At 43.6% G+C, this 22,521-nt stretch overlaps 1 protein-coding gene across 1 annotated transcript; it reads left to right on the plus strand.

The window, feature by feature from the left end:
- Positions 1-9,276: 9,276 nt before the first annotated feature.
- On the plus strand, positions 9,277-22,517 carry rfc4 (replication factor C (activator 1) 4). Its single transcript, XM_080832178.1, has 11 exons — positions 9,277-9,380; positions 10,154-10,275; positions 10,587-10,665; positions 18,237-18,316; positions 19,781-19,900; positions 20,150-20,293; positions 20,514-20,634; positions 20,795-20,920; positions 21,063-21,143; positions 21,610-21,723; positions 22,020-22,517. The coding sequence occupies exons 2-11, from the start codon at positions 10,163-10,165 to the stop codon at positions 22,113-22,115; spliced, it is 1,074 nt and encodes a 357-aa protein (XP_080688304.1). The 5' UTR covers positions 9,277-9,380; positions 10,154-10,162; the 3' UTR covers positions 22,116-22,517.
- The last annotated feature ends 4 nt before the right edge of the window (positions 22,518-22,521 follow it).

A 22,521-nucleotide genomic window follows, 5' to 3' on the forward strand; every position in this document is an offset into this window, starting at 1 on the left:
GCCACTTACACATTACTGAGCTCATCCTGTAGAGTAGATATGGACAGCACTCCGGCCACGGTCCAGTGAACTCCTCAGTCCTGTCCGCCCAGCGACCTCTCGCTTCCACGCTCTCCCTCAGACCGTGTGTGTGTGTGTGTCTGTGTGGTGACTTTGTGTTCAATGCCGGTCAACCCCACGGTCACTCTGCATCCAAGCTGGTGGTCCAGCGGAGCTGACTGACATGATGTGTGTGTGTGTGTGTGTGTGTGTGTGTGTGTGTGTGTATGTGTGTGTGTGTGAGAACGAGAGAGAGAGAGAGAGAGAGAGAGAGAGAGTGTACACAAATATCCTCAACAATGCCGCAAGGCTTCAGGGGCTTCCCTTTCCTCTCCCACCCAGCCAGGCATTTATCATTGTGGAGAAACAGAGGGAGAGCACGAGTGGCCCTAGTGCGTCAGGAACTTCTCACAAAGAGAGACTGCTCCTTCCCACCTCGTCCCACCCCCTTTTCCCCACCCCTACAACCCCCTCCACAACTCCCCGTCTCTGGCATTCTCACCCCTCCCCTCTTGGGTAGGGGGCTCTGCATCATGTGAGTCCTTCTGAGCTCTGGAGAATATTATTCCTCCGACAAACTGCACTGTGGTCGAGCCACTCAGTCCATAAAATACATAAAACGTTCATGTCAGTTGTATGAGTGGATCTATTGGGCTTTGCCACACTGAAGAGGTGCAGCTTGCAGCTTGTTTTCAGCCAGAGTAAGGGGAAAATATCAGGGAGAAAAACAACAGTAGCTGTTTTTCTCTTTGGTACAAAACTGCCAAGGAAAGTGCTGAGCGTGCCTTCTTACCTACATTCTTGAGGCTGGAGGTTTTCCAGAGTGTGAAACATAAGCAGTTAGAGAAAATTAACCCATATGAGAAGGCCCAATGCTCGTGTTTTGATACGATGCCAACTATGTATCCTACCACTACTGTATGATAATAACACTGGCTTGTTTTGGGTAATCACATATCAAATCAACACTGTAGAGTGTTTTTCATGAGATATTTCAGAATCAAGTGGCCAACATTTCCAAAGATTAATAGACATTGTGCATCATGAAAGCCTATTTTTGTTTTCATGTGCAGTAATAATCACCTCCTACTGTGGGTTGTCTAAGCAAAGACATGTGTGTGGTGGTGGTGGACTCTGTAGATTACACAAGCTGTCTTCAAAAGAAAGAAGCAACAAGAAAGGCAAACACACATCAGGCACACCTTGGCCTGCCACTGAACAACGGTAAGCACACACACACACACACACACACACACACACACACACACACACACACACACACACACACACACACACACACACACACACACACACTGCAGAGAGCTACTCTGCCTTGTAAGGCCTCGCCAAGTACAATGCTTACCCAGAGGCCATGTCAATTACAACTGAGGCCATTTATGTAATCTATGTCATTCACATTAATTACAAAGTACCTTTGTGTGACACTATAGCTTTAGGATAGGAACCTGGGTTAACCCCACCACAATGCACTGGTCAAGTGTGCAGTAAACGATATATGTGTATACTGTATTCTATAATTAATAGCATCCAAAAATGAACAGGCTCAAAGAGCATGGAAGCACTGATAAGGCAAGGTAGCAGTGAATACACAAATGCCTTTTTATGTGCATTTTGGGGTTTACACAGATATCAAACCAGGTCAAGTTGACAGCATATACTGTAGCTGCTTTCATCGCTACTTAATAACGTTTACTTGAACAACGCCAGTGAACTCAAAGGTCACAAAGAGTATCTGCAGGTTACTCAACTCAACGTCTCATAGTCACTTTTTCCATTATGGATTAGGCTCAGGTGCGTGTTTTTATGGTAATCTTAAAATGAAGGGATGAGTGAATGGTAATCTGATTACAGTGCTCTATTTAAAGAAGCTTTCATGACACTCGAGGTACATAAGGTGTTAACCTCCCTGTGCAGTGCACGTGGTCAGACAGGAAGTGGATATATACAATCACAGCTGTTAGAAAAAACAATGCTGCTACTGACACTAAATACTTGTAAGGGCATAAATACTATTGAATCACAGAGTTACTAATGATTTATCATATTTTTGAATAGGGAAGTCTAAACTGTCCGTGAGTCTGAATAAAGGAACTGAAGAAAATATACAATTCTTTGAAGGGTTTTGGGTTTTATTAAAACCTGAACATGGCAGTATAGGCTCAAGACTTTCTGTTTGTCTCCCTCAGTCAGTTTAGTCTGTCAGCCATCTCAGCCTCTCTTCCTCCCCCTCACACTCCAGGGCACTCCAGATAAGAGCACTCTGTGGGTCCCTCTACCTTCGGATTTGTGTGTGTATGTGTGTGTGTGTGTGTGTGTGTGTGTATGTGTGCGTGTGTGTGTGTGTGTGTTTTTGTGTGTGTGTGTGGGTGTGTGTGTGTGTGTGTGTGTGTCTGTGTATGTGTGTGTGAGTGTGTGTGTGTTTTGTGTCTGTTTGTGTGTGTGTTTGTGTGTGTGTGTGTGTGTGTGTGTGTGTGTGTGTGTGTGTGTGTGTGTCTGTCTGTCTGTGTATGTGTGTGTGTGTGTGTCTGTGTTTTGTGTCTGTTTGTGTGTGGGTGTGTGTGTGGGTGTGTGTATGTCTGTGGGTGCCTTTATGAGGGAGTATGTGTGGGAGGACTGCTGGAAGGTAAGAACGAGATAGAGAGGAAGAGGAAGCCAGCAGGCAGAGACGAGAGGAGAGACGAAAGAATAATGGACACAGCCTCTTATTCCTCTCAGCCATTAGCTGAGTGGCATTAGCCGGACGTGAAGCCCACACAAACACACACTCCATCCCATAATGCACTGTAATCTCATCTCCCCCTGTCCTGTTGTGTCACAGATCATGGGACTATGAAGCACAAAGCCATCTCACCTAGTGTGATGTTCAAACAGAATCAGACAGGATTACATACTGCAGTCAGGGGGGCCTTATATAGACCAGAAGCTTAATGAATAAATACAACTGAAAATACAGTGTGGAAATCAAGCATGATCTTAAGGAAATCCACTTGGTGTATGCTGTGCTCCACTAAATCTGTTCATATCTATAACTTTTAACTGCTGACCGGCTATGATATGAAATAATGAGTAAGCTCATCCGTTGCACTCAAAAATGTACCAAAGCATTCTTTTTGGATGTTTTTCCATGGTTTGTGGGTGAAAGGTAAGTCAGCCATGTTTGTGAGGATGCAGTTTATAAAGCTGAGAGAGCACCCCCAAACACCTGCAAATATGAGCACTGAAGGTCACCAGCAACAACAGCACGTGACATCACTGTGGGGGGCTCCTGGAGCGGAGCAGCGTGACCTTTGCCTCTTGGCAGCATGCAATAAAAACATGAAAACAGGAATGAGAGGCCATATTAAAAGCAACAGCCCTTGTGTTTGGATCCGGACTGTGCACTTCCTCTGCCCCCACCCTCCGACCCCCCTCCCCTGTCGTGGGGCAAGTGCTGTAGGGACGTGTCTAAGTCGTCCCTGTTTCCTCTGGTTGCCATGACGCCTCTTCCTCCCCTGCGTGGTGGCTCAGACAGCTCACAGTCTCGAAGCCTTCTGGGTTTTCTCCTATGTGGGGCCTGTCCTGCTGGGTCCATATGCACACACACATATGGACAGACACACACACACATACGTATGGACAAATGCTCATGCCCTCCTCCCCAACACACACACTCTCACACACACACATACACATCAGATTCAGAGTTTCTGATTTTATATCTGTATACACCCAGACAGTATCCTACTGGCTCCTGAGTGAGTGTGGTATATCCCGAGATGTGTCATTTCTTTCCTGAACTGTCATCATCTGGCCAGAGGGTTATCTCTCATGGAGTTGTTTTTTTCTTTTTCTTTCAAGACCGCCCACAAACATGAGTGAAAGACGTGCCATGCTACATATTTGCGTGTTCTGAGGCCAAACAGACACAGAGTCACGTTATTCCACCGTATGAATTCCGACGAAACACAAACACTCAAAGGCGAAGAACCTCAAATGTCAACAGCTAAGCAAAAATGATCTTCGCTCTATAATCCAAATCAGGAGATCTCAACATCAATCTGCAAAACCAGACACCAAGAAGACATGGAACTGCTTGTAAGGTTTAAAACCACCGGAGCTTAACCGGTCCAGTTTGAGGGTCTAGTTTAAAACACACGTGGCTCTACTAGATGGCCAGGCTTTATTGTTCCACTGTGCTCCTGCCTATTTTTAAGTGACTGTAAATTGTGGCCTGCGTCAGGAGGGAGCCTACGCAAGAAGGGGGAAAGAAAACAGGGGCAACCGTTTTCCTGAATTCTGTGAAGGGGGACTCCACTGTGAAACAAATAGGAAACCGCATGAAAACACACTCGCATCCTAACGGAGAGGCCTCGTATGGCTGACGCATCCTAACACAGGGGCCTCGTATGGCTGACGCATCCTAACACAGGGGCCTCGCATGGCTGAGTAAATACAACCAGACGCCCTCAGCCTTACGATTTAGCTTACCACAACAGAGCCAAGGGTGCACTGGCACTGACCAGCATTATGAAGCATTAAAAATACACTTACTCTCTCACATACACAGTGCAAAGGTCAGACCTTTTGAGCAGTGCTGTACATAAAGTAGCTTGTATGCATGTGTGTGTATGTATGTAATGTATACCAATATATAGACAATACAGTACATGTATAACACGAATACATGTAATTCATGTACTCACATTAAATGTGAGATATGAAGATCATAATTTGGTCCCAATTAGACAGACCAAGACACACAAAAAGACAGACCATAACATCTCTTATAAAGTCTGGAGGAAGTTTTGGGACAGTTTTGGGCTGAGATGTGGTGATGTGGTGGACCTTTGTCACAGACAGCCAGTTGAACTGAGCTGAAGAAGGAAGTCATCTGTGAGGTCTGTTTAAGCATGACGTATGATGGCAGGATTACATCAGGGGAGCAGGGGAAGGGGGAAGGAAGTCTTATGACCTTCCATTGTTCACCTTTGGTGCTGTTTGTCATGGAAGCCATTTTTTTTTTTTAGATTTCCGCATTGTCTTATAGTGTACCAAGGCCTGGGTTGGCGGTATCACTGAATGAGGCTGGCACAGTGCCAAGTGTGCTGAGGCTGGTGTTAATTTAAATAAACTGCACCAGCAAACGCCCTGCTGATGTCAGTAATACGGCACAGAACAAACAACAGAGCAGATAGTGAGGCACTGACAAACACGGTATAGTCACTTGGGAAAAAAACATTCACGAAATGTGAAATGGTTAAGTGCATTGTATATGTCACTGAAAATGTTGATATAACTTTACTTCATTTATTTATGTTGATTTTTATTTACACATATTTCTAGTTCATAATATTGTCCAGAGGAGTCGCATTATGAGACTTCCCCATATTAAATCATACATTCACCTCACTGAATTAAAACATGCTAAAAATATTTGCTCTTCACCGCTGAAAGGGTGTTCTCTGCAAGGACATCTGCAGAACGTATGCGCTGTAACACCAGTGCCTTTGAAAGCACACACTGTTCTGATTAACTTGACATTAATGTATTTTCCAGTTGCTTTGCCCCATAAAAATTCTGGTCAGCTGTGGGCCTTGTCTGCTGTGGCTGATCCAACTCCCCCAAACAGCTTCATTTCTCTGTTTACCGCAGTGCTAGGACTCATTGAGAGTGGTATGCTTGTGTTAATCCTCTTAGCCTAATTAGAGGAGGATGACCCAATCAATGCATTTCTATTCAATTTTTTCCCCTGCAAGGCTAGAGGTAGGATCTCTGTGAGCTGAGCAGAGACACAATGTAATATCTAGTTATATCTAGTTTATGGGTATTGTGATTTTTATGAAGGTGTGAAATGGTAAGTACTCCTTCTCTGATAATAAACACATAGTATGATTAGATAATTAACTTAACCCTCTATGGTGTTCCTACTCCAACAGGGAACAAACATGAAGGTTGCTGGGCATCTTGGTATATGTAGGACCCTTCATAACGCTGCTCTGTACAGCAAATTACACATAGCTTACGTTCCAGGAAACATGATGTCACCATCTACCAATCACAATGCACATCCAGCCTGGATTCTGTGATGCGGGGTGAGTCAGTCATGCCTCACAAGGTGGAACTGTAATCACACTGAATCACTGCTGCAATACTGACACCCCCACCCCCTCGCCCGGTGCCATTTCCTCACAGATGCTTTATCACTTTAAAACTACAGCATCATCTAAACATCACATGATCGAAGCATCATTCATAGTGTGTTATAATTAGGGAATAAAAAAGATAGGCATATCAAAGCCTTACCGAAATGTAAAACAAGGCTTTAAATAATGCCACTTATATTCTCTTCTATTTTGACACCCCAGTGTTATATATCAATTGTCAAATGCTGATGAGATGTTTTTAGATCTGGGAAAAATACAGAGATATTTTAAATGGTCAGTCTCACCACATGTATTTCTGAATAATCGCTTAATGACCAGAAGAAATAACTCCAATCTCCAAATGTCTGAGTGCCAAGAAGTGACTCACTGGCTTGACATGGTGGCATTAATAAGGTCTCCTTGGAGAATTGGAGAACAGGAGTTTTGCGAGGCAAGCCCAGACCGGACGGCTCCTACCCCATCAATATGGAGTAATGCACAGGCCGTATGCAGGCACTGCCTATCGTACAGTTTCCATGGCAACTGTCCGTCCATCCCCCCCCAAGGGCTGCTGCAGTGCCGGAGCTGCTGATGTACAAGAAACGCAAGAGTTCCAGCGTGGCACAATAACCTACTTCCTCTGCCCTGCCTGAGAAACCCCGGGCAGCCTGACGAACACAACACACAGCTCAGCGAGAGATTTACAAGGGAAAAATCTGCTCATGGTTCCTTTTTTTCACCTTCAGACTGAAATGTCATTGTTATTAACAACAGAAAAAAGCTTTCCTGTAATTTAGTCTATTTATCTAGTTAAAGGACAAAAACTGAATTACTTGCAGTTTAGAGGTTTTTAAGAGGATAAGGTTTTATTGTGTAAATTCTTTTTAAATCTGGTAAAATGTGTTTCAGGAGCTAAATTTGCCACCAACTAATTTAAATGTGCCCACCCACATTCAGATTCCTCTGTTCATTTTTAAAACCCACTAAAATGCATAATTGGAAGTCGGGGGACTTTCTATCGCTGCCCCAATTTTACTTGACATTTGAGAACCAACTGACCTGATTCTAAGATGCACTGAAACCAGCGACTGTAATGATAAATGTAATTGAAAGTGAAACTGTAATTAAACTGTAGCCTGTGGTACTTAATCCACAGCAATGGCAAAGACATATGGCAGTCCCTGTGATAAAGGTTTTGAGATGATTTATAAATGTTTCAGATTATATTCAGATGTCCACAAAATATAAGTGGAGAAATCTGACTGACAGACCTGCATGTTATCATCACAGACCTTGCTTGCCTGTGGGACACCCACTGACTCTAATTTGAGTACATTTTGAACACATAAACAGAAATAATGAAGGTTTTCAAGTCACACAGACCACAACACTGACAAACAGCTAGCTCAGCAGAGAAATCCATGTACTCCATTAGCATGTCATCCATAGAGTACCTTCTGGTTGTATCGGGTTCTTCATACAGAATTGACAGCAGTAAACGCTACAAACCTCCCGACATCCTTTCTCTTTTTCACAGCATCGCAGCACCCCATCCCACACATCCACCACTGATCCTCCGGACAGGGGCTAACACTCACCCACATGCTGGATGATGCTCTCAACGCGCTGAAGAAACTCCTGTACAGACATCTCGTCCTCCCGCATCCAGCAGAGCATCGCAGGGTGTGTGTGCAGGGTGGTGGCGGCGGCGGCAGCAGCAGCAGCATCCACTCGCCGCTCTAACACCCCTCCCCTCCTCCTCTCCTCCTCCTCCTCCTCTACGCTCCTCTCCTCCACCGAGTCTCTTCCGCACACGCTGGAGGGCTCCCCCATGCGCATGATGCTTCAAGCCACTCCCTGCTCACCAGCTAGTGGTACCTTCCAGAGGATGAGCAGAGGAGAGGGAGACACAACTGAGGACCCAGACGGAAAGTACTTTCCTCTTATTGCTTAGAGAGGCGGTGAATTATTGATGTTGCTCACGCATACAAACATACCCGCTCTCTCCCTCCCTCCCTCCCTCCCTCTCAGTGGTATTGTGCTCGCGAGGAGCAGGCTGCCAGTAACCTGGGATTTGATGTCACAGAGGCTGATTCAGGCTCCTGGAGACAACAAATCAGAGAACAGGCACCTGCCTGGAGGGAGTGATTTGGAGAATGGGTGTTTAATTGCAAAACCTGGAGCTAAGGATTCAGTGGACTGGAGCTGTCTCTCTAGCTTTAAAACTAGACTAGACTAGGCCTAGACTACACAAGTTTATTAGGAAAAAATGATAATGTGATGTCATAAATTCTGTAGTCTAAGTGTGTAACATGTAATCAGTGATACATTAAGTCTAGAAAGATATAAACATACGCATTTCACCACATAACACATTCAAATTAGAATTAAAAGACATACTGGTCTATTTTTGATAAAACATTATATTCTTTAAAAAGTCTATGCAAACAATGGACACTTACATAGTCTACACAGCATGGATGTCCGTGCTGAAATCTATTTCACATTTTGGAGCGAACAGCCATTATCATCTTACCCACCCGTCCATTACCCCTTGGGACCGTGACGATTGCCTTGGAAACGCTGATGGAGGAGGAGACAGCAGCTGCGGCCAAGCATCCCAGTGTTGTGGAAAGGGGGGTTGTAGTGTGTAGGCTAGACTATTTCATAAACTGCATTTTATAAAACGATAGGCTATCAGTATTTACTTTCCCCACAATCTATCGAGTAAAACAGCAAACAATCGATATTTTAAAATAATCTACTTGTAGTCCAACTGGAGAAGGACTAAAATTAGCACGATCACTTTGCATTATTATCTGCCTGCCATGTGTAGTTTAGGCCTGTTTAGTAGGCTGCCTGAATTATTATTTTTTTTTAACTTGCAAATGAAAGTTTGTGTCGATTCTGTTTGACTGTTGTAGTTCTCTTTATATTAAATGCACTCCTCTTGGCATACGAGCATTTACATCACGGAACGAGCAAAGCTGTATGCATTAAACTTTGATACACCATAATCCATAACAAACGAACGCATTCAGAACACCGTACCATATGGCCATTTCGAAAACGCGCCATGACGTAGGCGGAAGAAGACGTAACATATGCGACTGGCGGGAATCCTCTGCATAACAACGTTGCCACCAAATGTCACGGATTTGATTGTGCTTGGAACTTTTATTGGACGCACTTCATTTGGTAAGGACGTTTGCATTGTTGTACCCATATAACTGCATCGTTTACGCTGCTCTCTGATGTATCTTAATAAATGAATCACCTGTAACGGTCTTGGATTACAAGTCAAACATCCATACAACAACATTGCTAAATGGGCTAGCGAGAGAACACAGTAATGTTCACCGGCAGCATGATCACTGAACGATGGCTGAGAATTTCGAGATACGACGTGAGCTGACTGTCGTTTTTTTTGTTTATAGCCAGCTAGCCACTTATCAACATTTAAAACTGAGGCGTTTATATTATTATTAATTCACGTTATTTATTATAAGGTTCTTAGTTACTTGAAGTGTTCTGAAACTCCTTAAGGCTAATAACTTAATACGTTGGCTTCTTAAACAAGGTAAGAAATGACAGGCCGAGATACGTCTCAAGCCGTCATCTCTTTTCTGGGGCCTATGCACACTTTTTGCTAGTAATCTAGCCAGGCGGTACAACTGATGTTAATTTTTGGTATTCAGAATGCTTATGTTTCTAGGCGATGTCTAATGCATGCTAAATGCTTCTGCTTGACGTCAAATAGACGCACAAAATGCTTCGTTGCTTCATACAAGTGGATAGTTATGCAGCTGTCGACTTTGCTTTGGTGTAGTTTAAAGATGTAAGACTGTCGGTTTCTTGTCTGAAAGCTTTTTTGACAGATTAGCTGGGAGCATTCCGTCCTCCGAAGAGCTCACTGAATGTCTTGTTGTTGAACCTTGCATTAACAGACAGACTGTGCATTTGGCCTTTAGGTAATAGAAATGCAGGCGTTTCTGAAAGGAACATCCAACCAGAGCATCAAGCTTCAGAAGGACAAAGCAGCTGGATCAAGTGGGGAAAAGAAACCCAAGGCTTTACCATGGGTAGAGAAATAGTAAGTCACTTACAACAATCCAAAAGTTTTGCAAACATTTCAATTATACCAAGCCATTGGCTTGTGAAACGCAGAGACCTGCTGTGTTCAAGGTTATTAATCGGAGAACTGTTCTGCTGTTGTACCTTATAATTTGTAATAATTAATAATTTTACAAGATTCAGATATTACATACTGTACCATTGTAGGCCTAAACTGCTCTGAGTTTTCATATTGAAGAAAGGGAAAACCTCTTTTCTTCTGGTATCTGCATACATGTGTTAATAACTGTTTGCATAGTTGTGCAAATAAAGAATATCTTAATTTTACAGTAGACCAAAGTGTGTGGATGATGTGGCCTATCAAGAGGAGGTGGTTGCTGTTTTGAAGAAATCATTGGAGGGTGCCGATGTAAGTCTTTTGGCATCATACCGTCAGCCCAGCAGTGAGAAACTAACTTTGTGTGCCTCTCCTTTGTACCTTTGCACATTGCTTTGGCTTGCCATGCCATGTAACATGCTGAAAAATTGTCCCTCAGTCAAATTTTATATTCTCAATCACAGTGTAATTATTTATCAGTGACGTAATGCCTGTTTGGTCTTGCAGTAAGCGTAAGCCCTCTGGCTGGATGTGTGACCAATCAACCAGCTGTCTCACTCTCTAAACTGTTTCTCTGCTACACTATTACAAGTTACAAGTCTTTTATTTGTCAGATGCACAAAATGACACAGGGTCAGACAGGGCACTGAAATTCTTAAGACAAGACAAGACAAGACACGGCACTGCCTAAGAGTCTACCATAACATAACATAGTATGACAGAACAAAAACATGACGTACACTCTGTACAAGTACTCTGAACATAATTTACACATAATAAACATATAATAACCTAAAAAACCTTACTAAATATACAATATAAATGTACCATACAGTATGCTTAACATATAACAACCAACATATAATACTAACAAATATACATATAACAGCCTATACATATAATACTAACAAATATACATATAACAGCCTATACATATAATACTACACTATATATACATATAACATATAATAAACATAACATAATAGACTATGCTAACCTTATTAACCTGTACTAACCTACGTACACACTGAGGGAGTTACAGCTAGTGCAAACAGTAAGTTGTAAGTGACAGAATATGTAGTGTAGTGCAAACAGTAGTGTGAAAGTGACAGTGCATGTAAAGTGACGAGTGCAAAAGTGGCGGTGGTGAACCAATGTCCATTTAGCAGCCTGATGGCCCTTGGGTAAAAACTGTTCTCCAGTCTTCGTGTGAGAGACCGGAAGGCAGCGGGGTAAAAAGTCTGGCAGCGGAAGGCAGCAGGGTAAAAAGTCTGAAGGCTGGATAGTAGCAGTTCTTCAAGATCCTGCCAGCTTTCCTGAGGCATCGTGTGTGGTAGGTGACCTGCAGGGCTCGCGCTGTGTGCTGCTCCTGAACCTGAGATAGTCTTCCTGGGGCAAGGGTGTAATTGAAACCCCTGTCACAGGAAGGTGGAGGGCGCTGGTGCTGCGTTGCTGGTCAGCACTGAAGATCTCTCTTCTATGTTACAGGCATGCAAACTTGTCGCTTTTCGGCGAAGTTCGCCGTTTTCCCACCGAAATATGCCATTTACGTGAATCGTGTAGATCCGAGGAGTTTTTTTTGGGGGGGGGGGGGGGCATTTCAGAGGAAGATGAAGAATAGCTGCATTACTTTTGAGGTGAGTCTCGGTTCTCGTGAACAGGGATTAAAGGGAGTAAAGTAGGATTTCCGGCGTGCAGCGTTTGGCTGCGGGAAAAAAGTCTATCATTTTTTTTTTATATTGAAAACTCTTTATCATCACCATTACTTTCGAGTTTATGAGTTCGTCTGCCAATGATATGAAAAAAGCACAACTCTCAGGCTGTCAAAAGAACATAATTAGCCAATCAGAAGTAGATTAGGGCGGGTCTTGGGAAAATGTGCTTTCACCACCGACTTTTCTGTATCGCTCTGCCTACGTAGATGCCAAAGTAGAGTAGATACTGTCAGACCGAAGCAGAGTAAGTTCAAGAATCCTTGGGAAGATGCCCTCCTAGTTGATGAAGGATTGAAAAAGAAATGGCGCTGGGCATGGATAGAAGAGATAGGGAAGGACGGTAAGCCTTTTGGTAGCCGGTGTAAGAAGTTAAGAGAAGCAGGTGCTCTCTTGTTGTGCTCAAGAAAGCTACTGTATGCAACTAGCGGGAAAAGGTGCTTCCAGTGCTTCCACTTATGTACGTTCATCGCAGAACTCAATCCAGGCAAGCTCGCCCAACCCCTGGTGAATTATGCCAAAAAATAGCTGAAGACAAAATTGCTTTGACTAAACTGTCAATATCCAATCAGCATGCCAGCTATTTTAACACACACGGCATAACACCAGAGTTTAAAAGACGTATTTCGGAAAAGCTAAAGTTTTCCTTCCTGGACAATGTCCTCGTTCGTTTTTTTGTTGAAGATACAAAGCAGTAAAAACGCAACACTTGCCAGGCAGGAACATGAATATAGCCAATGCCTCAGCAATTAGGCTACTGTATGCTAGAATAAAAGATGTATATTTTATTATACGATTATTTCTTCTGAACGAAGTAATTATGGAAATGTTGCAATATAAAACTACATTCTACAGCTCACTGTTGCTCTTTAACGGTTTAAAAAGTGAATCACTGTCCTTTTGCATATACTGTATCCTCAATGAAATGGTTGCAAATCAAATCTTCTTTCACTGACTGAATTTCACATACCCTTATAACATGTCACCTTGTGATTGTAGGTCATCTTGAAATCTTCCAAGGACAAAGCTTAGCAGCAAAACTTGATATCATATAGAAATCGTAAATGCGACATGTGTTAGTACCATATTGTAGTGAGGTGGAGTATTGCTGACCCTCTTGGGATTGCAGTTTCCAAAGTCCCACCATAATCTGCCATCATTCATTTCTAAATATTTTTTTGTTTGATTGTTTGTTTTTTTGACCCTGTAAATGTGTCCTCGCCACAGGACGACCCCCCCCCCCCCCTCGCACTCACCCACATAGGCCTAGAAAAAAAAGTTCATGCTCAGGATTTTTTTTTGCTTTAACCCCTGCGTGAAGAAGCGGCAATTTTTCCTCTCACGCAACCTTCTCACCTTTTTCACCCCTGATAGGGGGGGGGTGATAATGGGGGTTAAATAAAAAAAATTGGAATTTGATTACGTCCACTTCAGGGGTGATTCATTGGGTCATTTGGGAGATATTTTGTATAGGGACTTGGTATCTCTTGTGAAAAAAAAACCCCACCTCCTCCAAAAAACTAAATCTGCACTATACAGCCTATACAAGCTGGCCGCATACCTTGCATTTGGTTCTTGCCTTTGATGTTTTGATTGCTCAGTGTACTTTCTGCAGCTTTAGACCTCTCATCTACTGTATATCATCATGAGGCCTCTGCTCTGACCCTTTTTTAACATTGTGTTTATTAACAACCAGGTAGTACACTTATAACAAATGAAAATACACAGTTGTGAACTTTTCAACCCGCTGCTCCACTCTGACTCTTCTTTATCCTAATCTCGATCCTGTTGTGGCTTCATACATATTCAGTGTAATCATACAAGTTATCACATAAGTTGTTTCTCAAAGTAGAGAGAGGTCAAAATGGCGTGCAGTCCTTCGACTAGATCTAGAGATAAGGAGTTTGATGCAGACAAAGACTTTCCTCCATCCAAGAAATTCCAGCCAGACACCAAACTGCCCACACTGCATAGTGTGATAGGGATGTTGAGGTACCACTTGGAGGGGAAGGTGTCCACTGATGTAGCAGTGCGAGAGGTGGCAAAGCAGATATATGCCAAGTACTATCATGACACTGTGTACTGTGTGTCTCTGAGCACTATCCAGAGGAGGGTGGAGGCACTTAGGAAAAGCTTCAGTGAGGGGAGGAAGAGATATGGCCAGAAGGGCAAGGAGAACACAAAGGCTGTGAAAGACTACAAGAAGCTTTTCAAGGAGAAAAGTCAACTCTTCGATGTCTTTGCAGAGGACCCTGTGAGAAGGAAGGCCCTGGAGAAAGAGTGGGGGGTGAGCATGAGTGAGATGGAGTATCAGTATTACAATGACCAGAAGACAGAGAGAAAGATGCTGTGCTGTAAAGGCGTGGATCCTGTGTGGTACCACAGTACCATGAGAGCTCAGAGACTGAGGGAGAGGCAGGAGGATTACAGGAGGGAAAGGGACCAGCAATTTCAATACAAAACCATAGACCAAATCTCTGAGATGCTGGTTGAGGCTGGTGAGATTCCCACCACCACTGCCAGCAGCAGTGAGGATGAGGATGGGAGAATCCACAAGAAAGGGAAGCCTGATGATGAGGAACAGCAGGATGAAGATGTGGAGAGTGCAGCGACTGAGGTTATTGAGATTGAGTCTGAAGGGCACAGGACAAATAAAAGAAAGCTGTTCAAGAAAGTGGCTGAGCCTAAAGATGATCCTCTGCCTGAAGAGTACCAGCACATCAGGATTTCGGAGCGGAAAGTGCGTGATGACTTTTATAAAACGGTGGCCAATCTCTCAGGGAGAGGACTATCACTTATTGAAGCGTCTTCTGCTGTGATCGAGGTTGGAAACACGCTTTTCGCACGGAAGTGGAAGAGCCCTGAAAACACAGAAGAAATATTTGACATAGACACTGTGCCAACTGACCGGAATATTAGAACAGCACTGCAGCAAATTGAGGCCCAGAGCCTGTATCTCGTGGTGGACAAGCTTGAAGAGGAAAAGCAGAAGGGAAGGATGGTGACACATGCCTCAGACAGCACAACCAAGAAGGGGGTGGGCCAGTTTATGGTGCAGGGACTTCACGTGGGTCAGGAAAGTCCCTTCCCTCTGCCAATCCATGGAGAGACAACTGAGGACATAGCAATGCAGGTGGACATGGGGTTTGAGGTGCTGGCATCAGTGAGAGGAGTACAAGTGCAAGAGGTGTACAAACTTGTGGACACGCACATGACTGACAGCACAGCGCACAACAAGGGTTTTGCTGAGCTTCTGGCAGAGATGTACAACTTGGGTGCACCTGCAGGGCAGCTCTTTTGTGGCACCCACACTACACTGGGCTTCAGCAGTGCGATGAACAAAGTAATGAGGCTGTTGGAGGCAGATATGAAGATGGAACAGGTTCTGAAGGGTTTCATGGTGGATCTGGAGATAGACAGCAAGAACGCCAGTCTGGCTGGGCAGGCATTGGACATGTGTCTAAAGTTAGTGGCACCTGAATTCTCCCACAAGCCCTGGAACCGCTACAAGGAGTTCATCCTCTTCCTCAAACAAAGGCAGGTCTCCAGTGTCCTGTTTGCCTATAAGGATAGCAGGTTTGGATGTCTCTCGAGGGCAGCAGCAGTCTTAGTCCACAACTACGACCACCTGGCTGAGTTTCTGAGCCAGAATCCACACATTAACAACCGCCTGGCCTGCCTAGTCAGAGAGGTGATGGAACTCCCCTACCTGAAGGTGGTCCTTGTGGTGTTTGCTTGCCTGGGTGTCCACCTGGTTGAGCCATTCTATGCCAGGACCATAGAGAAGGGTGCTACTCACACACAACTTGGGGAGTTCTATAAGGGCCTTCATACAGGGCTAGGCAAGCCCATCACCTGTGATAACTACACTAAGTTCATCAAGCCAGAGTTCCCAGGTGTGTCAGATGAGTTGTTTGCCGGTGTCAAAGAAAACTATACAGCTGAGGTCCTGAGTTCTGTGTCCATGCTGGCAGAGGAGCACATGGAGGAGGTTCTTAAACTGACTAATCTGATGCTGCCCCACCTGCAGACTGTCTTGGCCAGACAGAGAAGAGACTATGGCATCGATGAGGACGCTTTCCCTGTGGAGTACCCAGTGAGTGAGCAGGCTCCAGATATCGACCAGACCCCAGTCCATAACATAAGCATGGAGAGACAATGTGGCAAGGTTGACTACAGATTGAAAAAGCTTGGCACCTTACAATCTGTGAGCAGGTCCATTATTCTGCAAAGATGCCAGCAGCTGAGGGCCGGACAGATTCCCTCCTTCAGGGGATTCCAGGCAGCCGTCCAGGCAAAGAGGGAGGTAGAACTCTCCTGGAGTGAGCACACAAGGGCTAACTTTGCGAAGGGGTCTTCTGAGAGGCAGGAGATTGCTCAGAGGAATGAGAGGAAGAGGCTGGACAAGCTGGACAATCTCAAAGCCAAAGGAGGCCCCTTCACAGACAGCAGAGAAGTTGAGCAGTTCCTGGTTGACCCAGCTATGGATGACAAGGGGAAGCAGCAGCGAATGAAAGAGGAGATGAGGTTCGCCAGGGAGAGCACCACGCTGCTCCCGAAAGCTGATCCTCTTTTCAGGATCCAAGTTGCCCTGCCCAGTGGGAGGAGGAGAATGAAGACGGCACAGGAATTTGCAGATGCCCTGATGTGTTACTTGGGCAGGAGAAGTGACAGAATCACCCTGCAATACAATACATTTCAACAGAGCTTGGACAAGCTATCAACAGTAGAGTAGTAGGACATAGTATGGCCTGTTTTAAGTATTTGTGGCTATATTAGGCTCAGCACAGTATTAAAAAAAAATAAGTTTTCAACTCACAATAGGTGTACATCATCAAAAAGGCACATTAAAGCAAAAACGGGCATAAAAAACACATGTTATTTTTCAATTTCAAGAGGTGGGGTTTTTTTTTTTAGATAGAGGGGTAGTTCCAATGACAAAGTTGCTTAGTTTAGGGGTCTTAATCAGCACCCAAGTGGACGTCTTGAAATTTTTACCCCACACTTTATCACCCCCCCCTACCCTGACCAGTTTGCATGCCTGATGTTAATGAGCCCCTCAGCTGAACACAGTGACATTTCCTCACCTCTCCTCTCTGATGTGTTTGCCTCTTTATTAGCCTGTTTTAGTTTGGATTTTAAATAGGGTCTGCTTTTCTTAAAGGGGATGTATTTTATCCTGACTAGCTGTTGGCTAGCGAGCTATTTACTCCATGCTCCCCGCCCCAAGCTGATTGGGGGCAGTGTAATACTTCGTTTGAACACCGCTACCTCCTCTCCCATTGCAGAGGTAAACGAAGAGTTTGGCCAAGGTAGGGGAGGCTGAAGGCTACGTGTAGTCAGAAAACAGATATGATTGAAAGATATTTAAACTACAATTAGTGTCTCCATCAACATGGATTGATATTTATATGTTATATGAACTTAGTCGAGGCAAACAGACCATCAAGGTCTTCAATTAAGTGCTCAAGCTTTTAACCTAGCTGATAGTCTAACCTTTAATGTTAACTGATGGTCTTGCTACTGACCTACTTGTTGAAACTGACTACAGAATAGCCATGCTTACAAGGATCCATTAGTACATTTAATCAAGCGCTCTGAAAAATTGAGAATTAAATTCCTCCAGTAATTAACAATCAACTGTCAATATTTTAGCCTCTGAAATGGTATTTTACTGATTTAAATTAACCATTCCTGACAATATGAGCTTATGCCCATGACCGGACTCTTGCTTTGCCTTGCTTTTTTGGCTACAGTGACTCACTAGCACCTCTTGAGGTACAAAGTGGTACTATGAGAGAGGCTGTACTGTACAGTAGTGGCTCTAGCTGGTTAGCATGCTAGAAATCTGGACAACAGTGCATAAGTCTTGCTTATAGCACCTTTAAATACACATAAGAAAGAGGGAGACCATTTCATTCTGGCACATAGGTGTTTGTACTGAAACAGCCAGGTTTGTATACTGGTGCATCTAAGCAGTGTGATTTAAAAGGAGGATTTAATTAAATAAGTTAATAGTTTAAGTTAAAATCAGACCTGAAAGAATATATGTCAGCAGTGGTTTTTCGTTCACATTTATTGGGATGAAGTTACTTTAGCTTTTGTTCAATGCTTTTTCCTCTTGCATCATTGTTAACAAACATTACTCTTCACTTTCCTTCCTTACTGCAGTTGCCCAATTTACTGTTCTATGGGCCTCCCGGTACAGGAAAGACCTCCACCATCCTGGCAGCCGCTAGAGAGCTCTATGGGTAAGATACTCGACCTACACACACACACACACACACTAATACTCTCTCTCTCTCTCCTCTCTCACACACTGCTTCAGTTCTCCAATATGCTATACTCCTGGGATATCTACCATACTGTAATATGTTTGACAGCTGCATATTGTTTCTGTCTTCTACAGCATGTGCATTGTGCTGTACTTTATCTATACCTGGTACAGTTCATCTTTTGTTGTGCTAACGGTGCTGTTGTTTAGTCTTGGTCGGTACATTAGCTCCAGTCTGTTTCTAACAGTGCTGTAGTCTAGTCTTGGTCGGTACATTAGCTCCAGTCTGTCTCTGTATTGCCCCATGTGCTTCTCGTGGTTCATATCTGCATATTCTCACTGACCATCAGCACCTCCCAGCATTCTTTTCAATGCAGCGTTAAAGATGGCATCAGCCCACTCAATCTACAGGAAGCTTCACTCTGCCCCGCCTCTCTCCCCTCAGCCTGATTAGAATGCCTCTCAGCCCGGTGCTGCATTCCAGGGAGCAGGGCATAGCTGAAGCCACTGCCTTGGGTGCAGCTGGGGACAGTCGCAAAAAAACTGCTCTGGTTTCATTTGGCTGCTGAGCCATGTCCACTCGAGCCAGAAAAGAGATTCCTGAGTTTTTCTTTTTTGTGCCGAGAGGCTTTTACCAGGCTCTCCTGTGTCACTAGAGGGCAGTTATGACCTCATGTAATAATATTAGAGATGTTATGACCTCAAGTAATAATATTAGAGATGCTATGACCTCATGTAATAATATTAGAGATGTTATGACCTCATGTAATAATATTAGAGATGTTATGACCTCATGTAATAATATTAGAGGTGTTATGACCTCATGTAATAATATTAGAGGTGTTTTGACCTCATGTAATAATATTAGAGGTGTTATGACCTCATGTAATACTATTAGAGATGCTATGACCTCATGTAACCTTTGTTAAATTGTGGATATGAAGAAGTGAGCTTCTTTACACTCTTGTTTGTAAATCAGAAATGTAATGCAGGGATTTTATTTTTACGGAGGCTTATCACCATTGAGAGATTGATTATAAAATATCACTCATCTGTATTCACCTGTTTAAAAATTAGATTTTTCTCACTTAAGATGTGCAGATCTGAGCTTTGCAGTACACTATGGTATCCAGTCCTGTATGCTTGTTATTTCCCAGGCGATAAGGGGGAGCTCTTAAACTCAAACACACACACAGACTTTGTTCCCACGTAGTGAAAAACATTTATTGAGTGTTTATTTAGTATTACGGTGTTGTGTGGGATTGGATACCACATTTTTAAGTCTAATCATCAATCAAGCCCCTTGGGTTGTGTCTGGACGTCATGGCCGGAGTACCACCTTGAAAGTGCTTTATTTTCTGCTGCCTGAACACTGCGATCTCCATGATTCCTTACATGTTGATGTTTTCTGTGTTCAACCCTTTGTTGTTCTCCATCACAGACCTGAGCTGTACCGCCAGCGGGTGTTGGAGCTCAACGCCTCTGATGAACGGGGGATCCAGGTGGTCAGAAAGAAAGTGAAGACCTTTGCCCAGCTTACTGCAGCAGGAAGTCGTCCTGAGTGAGTGCATCAACCTGTCTCCACAGAATTCCCCCTATGTTCACTCCTGAATTACCCAAACCCAAATATAGTTTTAGTTACCTCCTGAGGCCTCCATAGGGTCCATACTCCTATAGCAACAATATGATATAGGGATAAAGATCCACCTTTCAGAAATTGCGTAAGCTAAATGACTTGTTGATGCCTGTAATCACGTTTTACAGGCAGTGGGTTAATTATGCTCATGTTGTGTGACTGTCTCTCCATCAGCGGGAAGCCTTGTCCTCCGTTTAAGATCATCATCCTTGACGAGGCGGACTCCATGACCAATGCAGCCCAGGCTTCCCTCAGACGCACCATGGAGAAGGAGTCGCGTACCACACGCTTCTGCCTCATCTGCAACTACATCAGCAGGTCTCGTTAGGCCCACTCTGTACTCAAGCTCTTTCTAACAGCAGTAGCACAGCACTTGGACAATTCTGGAACAGAATGGACTGCCATTTTTCATAGCCAAACCCTTTTTCATAGCCAGAAAAGTGTGGGCAGATAAAATATATAGTTTCCCACCTATTTCTTTCACAACAGTATTTGAAAGACTTATAACCTTTTTTGTTTATGTGCATTTACTCCTCAGGATCATTGAACCGCTGACATCCAGATGCTCCAAGTTCCGTTTCAAGCCTCTTGCAAACGGCATCCAGGAGGAGAGAATCTTAGAAATCTGCAAGAAGGAGAACCTAAAGTATACCAAACAGGTAATGACCAACAGCTGCTAAACAGAGCGTCCAAAGCTGTAACCAGGTACAATCCCCTCATTCACCATGACTGATTGTTTAACATGTGACGACGTACTGCTATTAACATCACAATGGCATTTCATGAACATGTGAATTTTTCTTCCTCCTTCTCCACCAGGGAATTGATGAGCTGGTGAGGGTGTCGGAGGGAGATCTGAGGAAAGCCATTACATATTTACAGAGTGCGGCCAGGCTCAATGCAGACGCAGAGATCACAGAGAGTATCATAATAGAGATCGCTGGGGTGAGTGCAGCCAATTACTTAAGGGCATATCAATTTGACTTCATACTTTCAAGGCCATTAGCAACCTTTATTTCTGCTTCTGTGAAGGTTTTACCATAAAGTGTGAGTGTGATATGATGTGATTTGTAATCTGTTTGTGTAGGTGGTACCCCCTAATGTCATAGACAATCTGCTTCACATATGTCACAAAGGAACCTTTGATAAAATGCAGATAGAAGTCAAGGTAAGTCTTTATCTCCTTTAGCAAACCCCAGACCACACTTGTTTTCTGATTGCATGCCTGGTCTTGTTTCAGTGCGTGTCGGTTGGGACAGCAGAACAAGTTTGCTTGAATTTGACAGACAACCATTTCTTACATCACAATTATACAGAATGCTTAAGATACAGTATCAATCCTCACGATCCCTCCACTGAAATACATCACTTTAAGGAACCAGTGCAATCCACTCACATTATAATCCAAGTAACTTAATAAGTAATATCATGTGTAATGTACCTCCTTGAAATCCAGCTATAATTACTTAATTTCAAAATTGTCATATATATAGCCTCTAGTTCCAAGCCCTACAGAGGTTCCTAGGTCATAGTCAGCAATCTGGTGTTTCATGTCTCTTGTACTTTGGGGCCAGTTCTTTCAGTAGACACAGGACAGTCCCCGCTCACTGGTTTCTTCTCTCCTTTCCAAACAGAATATGATTGATAACGGCTATGCTGCTACGCAGATTCTTAATCAGCTACATGATTGCATCATCGAGGGCCACCTCAATGACAAGCAGAAATCAGTCGTTGCTGAAAAAATGGCGGTGAGTTTTTGTTTTGAGAAATTAAATGGGGCTTGTTATTTTGAGTTTCTCTGAAGCTTAAAGGGTGTTTCAGGAACTTAATGGACCATAATTGTTTCCTATCCATTAATATTAGTTTCTGATGCATTCTGCACAGAAATACAATCATTACTAGTGTAACTGTTTGACACGAACTTGGTGGTACAATGGTTAACTTCCACTCAACATACTGTAACAGTGGTTAATATGAAAGTAGTACAAATCAAGTCCGTTTTGTCTCATGATAACATAAGGACATGTCACCTTTTGTTTAACAGGTGGTTGATAAGAATTTAGCTGATGGAGCTGATGAATACCTGCAGTTGATGAGTCTGACCTCAGTGATAATGCAGCAAGCAACTCAGAACTCCTAAGCTGGCAAGATTTGCATCACTTCCCCGTTAGTGGATACCTGGCCAGATTCGCATCCCTACCCGTTAGTGGATACCTGACGTCTCCCACTTCCTCTCTGTACTATGTACATTTTGTGATAAACCTTTTTCTAATTTCGAAGCAAACAGTGTTTAAATGTAATACATTTTTCGGTGTAAGGGTTGGTTTGCAAGGAGTTGGCAAGATGGCACGTCCACTGGTATACTCACATGTATGTCAAAGTGCCCAAGTCGTGTTTGGTCCCACGAGATTAGTAAGGTTGTGTGATATAATGGTCAGCCACTCCGATAACTTTTAAGGTATTACACACACACTGAGGGCCAGTGAGGTCAACGTTAGGGTTTGTGCATCTTCAAGCAGAGTTGCCTTATAATGTTAGTGGAACGC

The sequence above is a fragment of the Sprattus sprattus genome (genome assembly GCF_963457725.1).
Source record: "Sprattus sprattus genome assembly, chromosome: 2".
Lineage (NCBI taxonomy): Eukaryota > Metazoa > Chordata > Actinopteri > Clupeiformes > Clupeidae > Sprattus > Sprattus sprattus.

Coding starts and splice junctions, on each gene's coding strand:
- rfc4 (XM_080832178.1), top strand. CDS start 10,163: ATGCAGGCGTTTCTGAAAGGAACATCCAACCAGAGCATCAAGCTTCAG. Junction 10,276..10,586: donor TTACCATGGGTAGAGAAATA/GTAAGTCACTTA, acceptor TTAATTTTACAG/TAGACCAAAGTGTGTGGATG. Junction 20,294..20,513: donor ATCTGCAACTACATCAGCAG/GTCTCGTTAGGC, acceptor TTTACTCCTCAG/GATCATTGAACCGCTGACAT.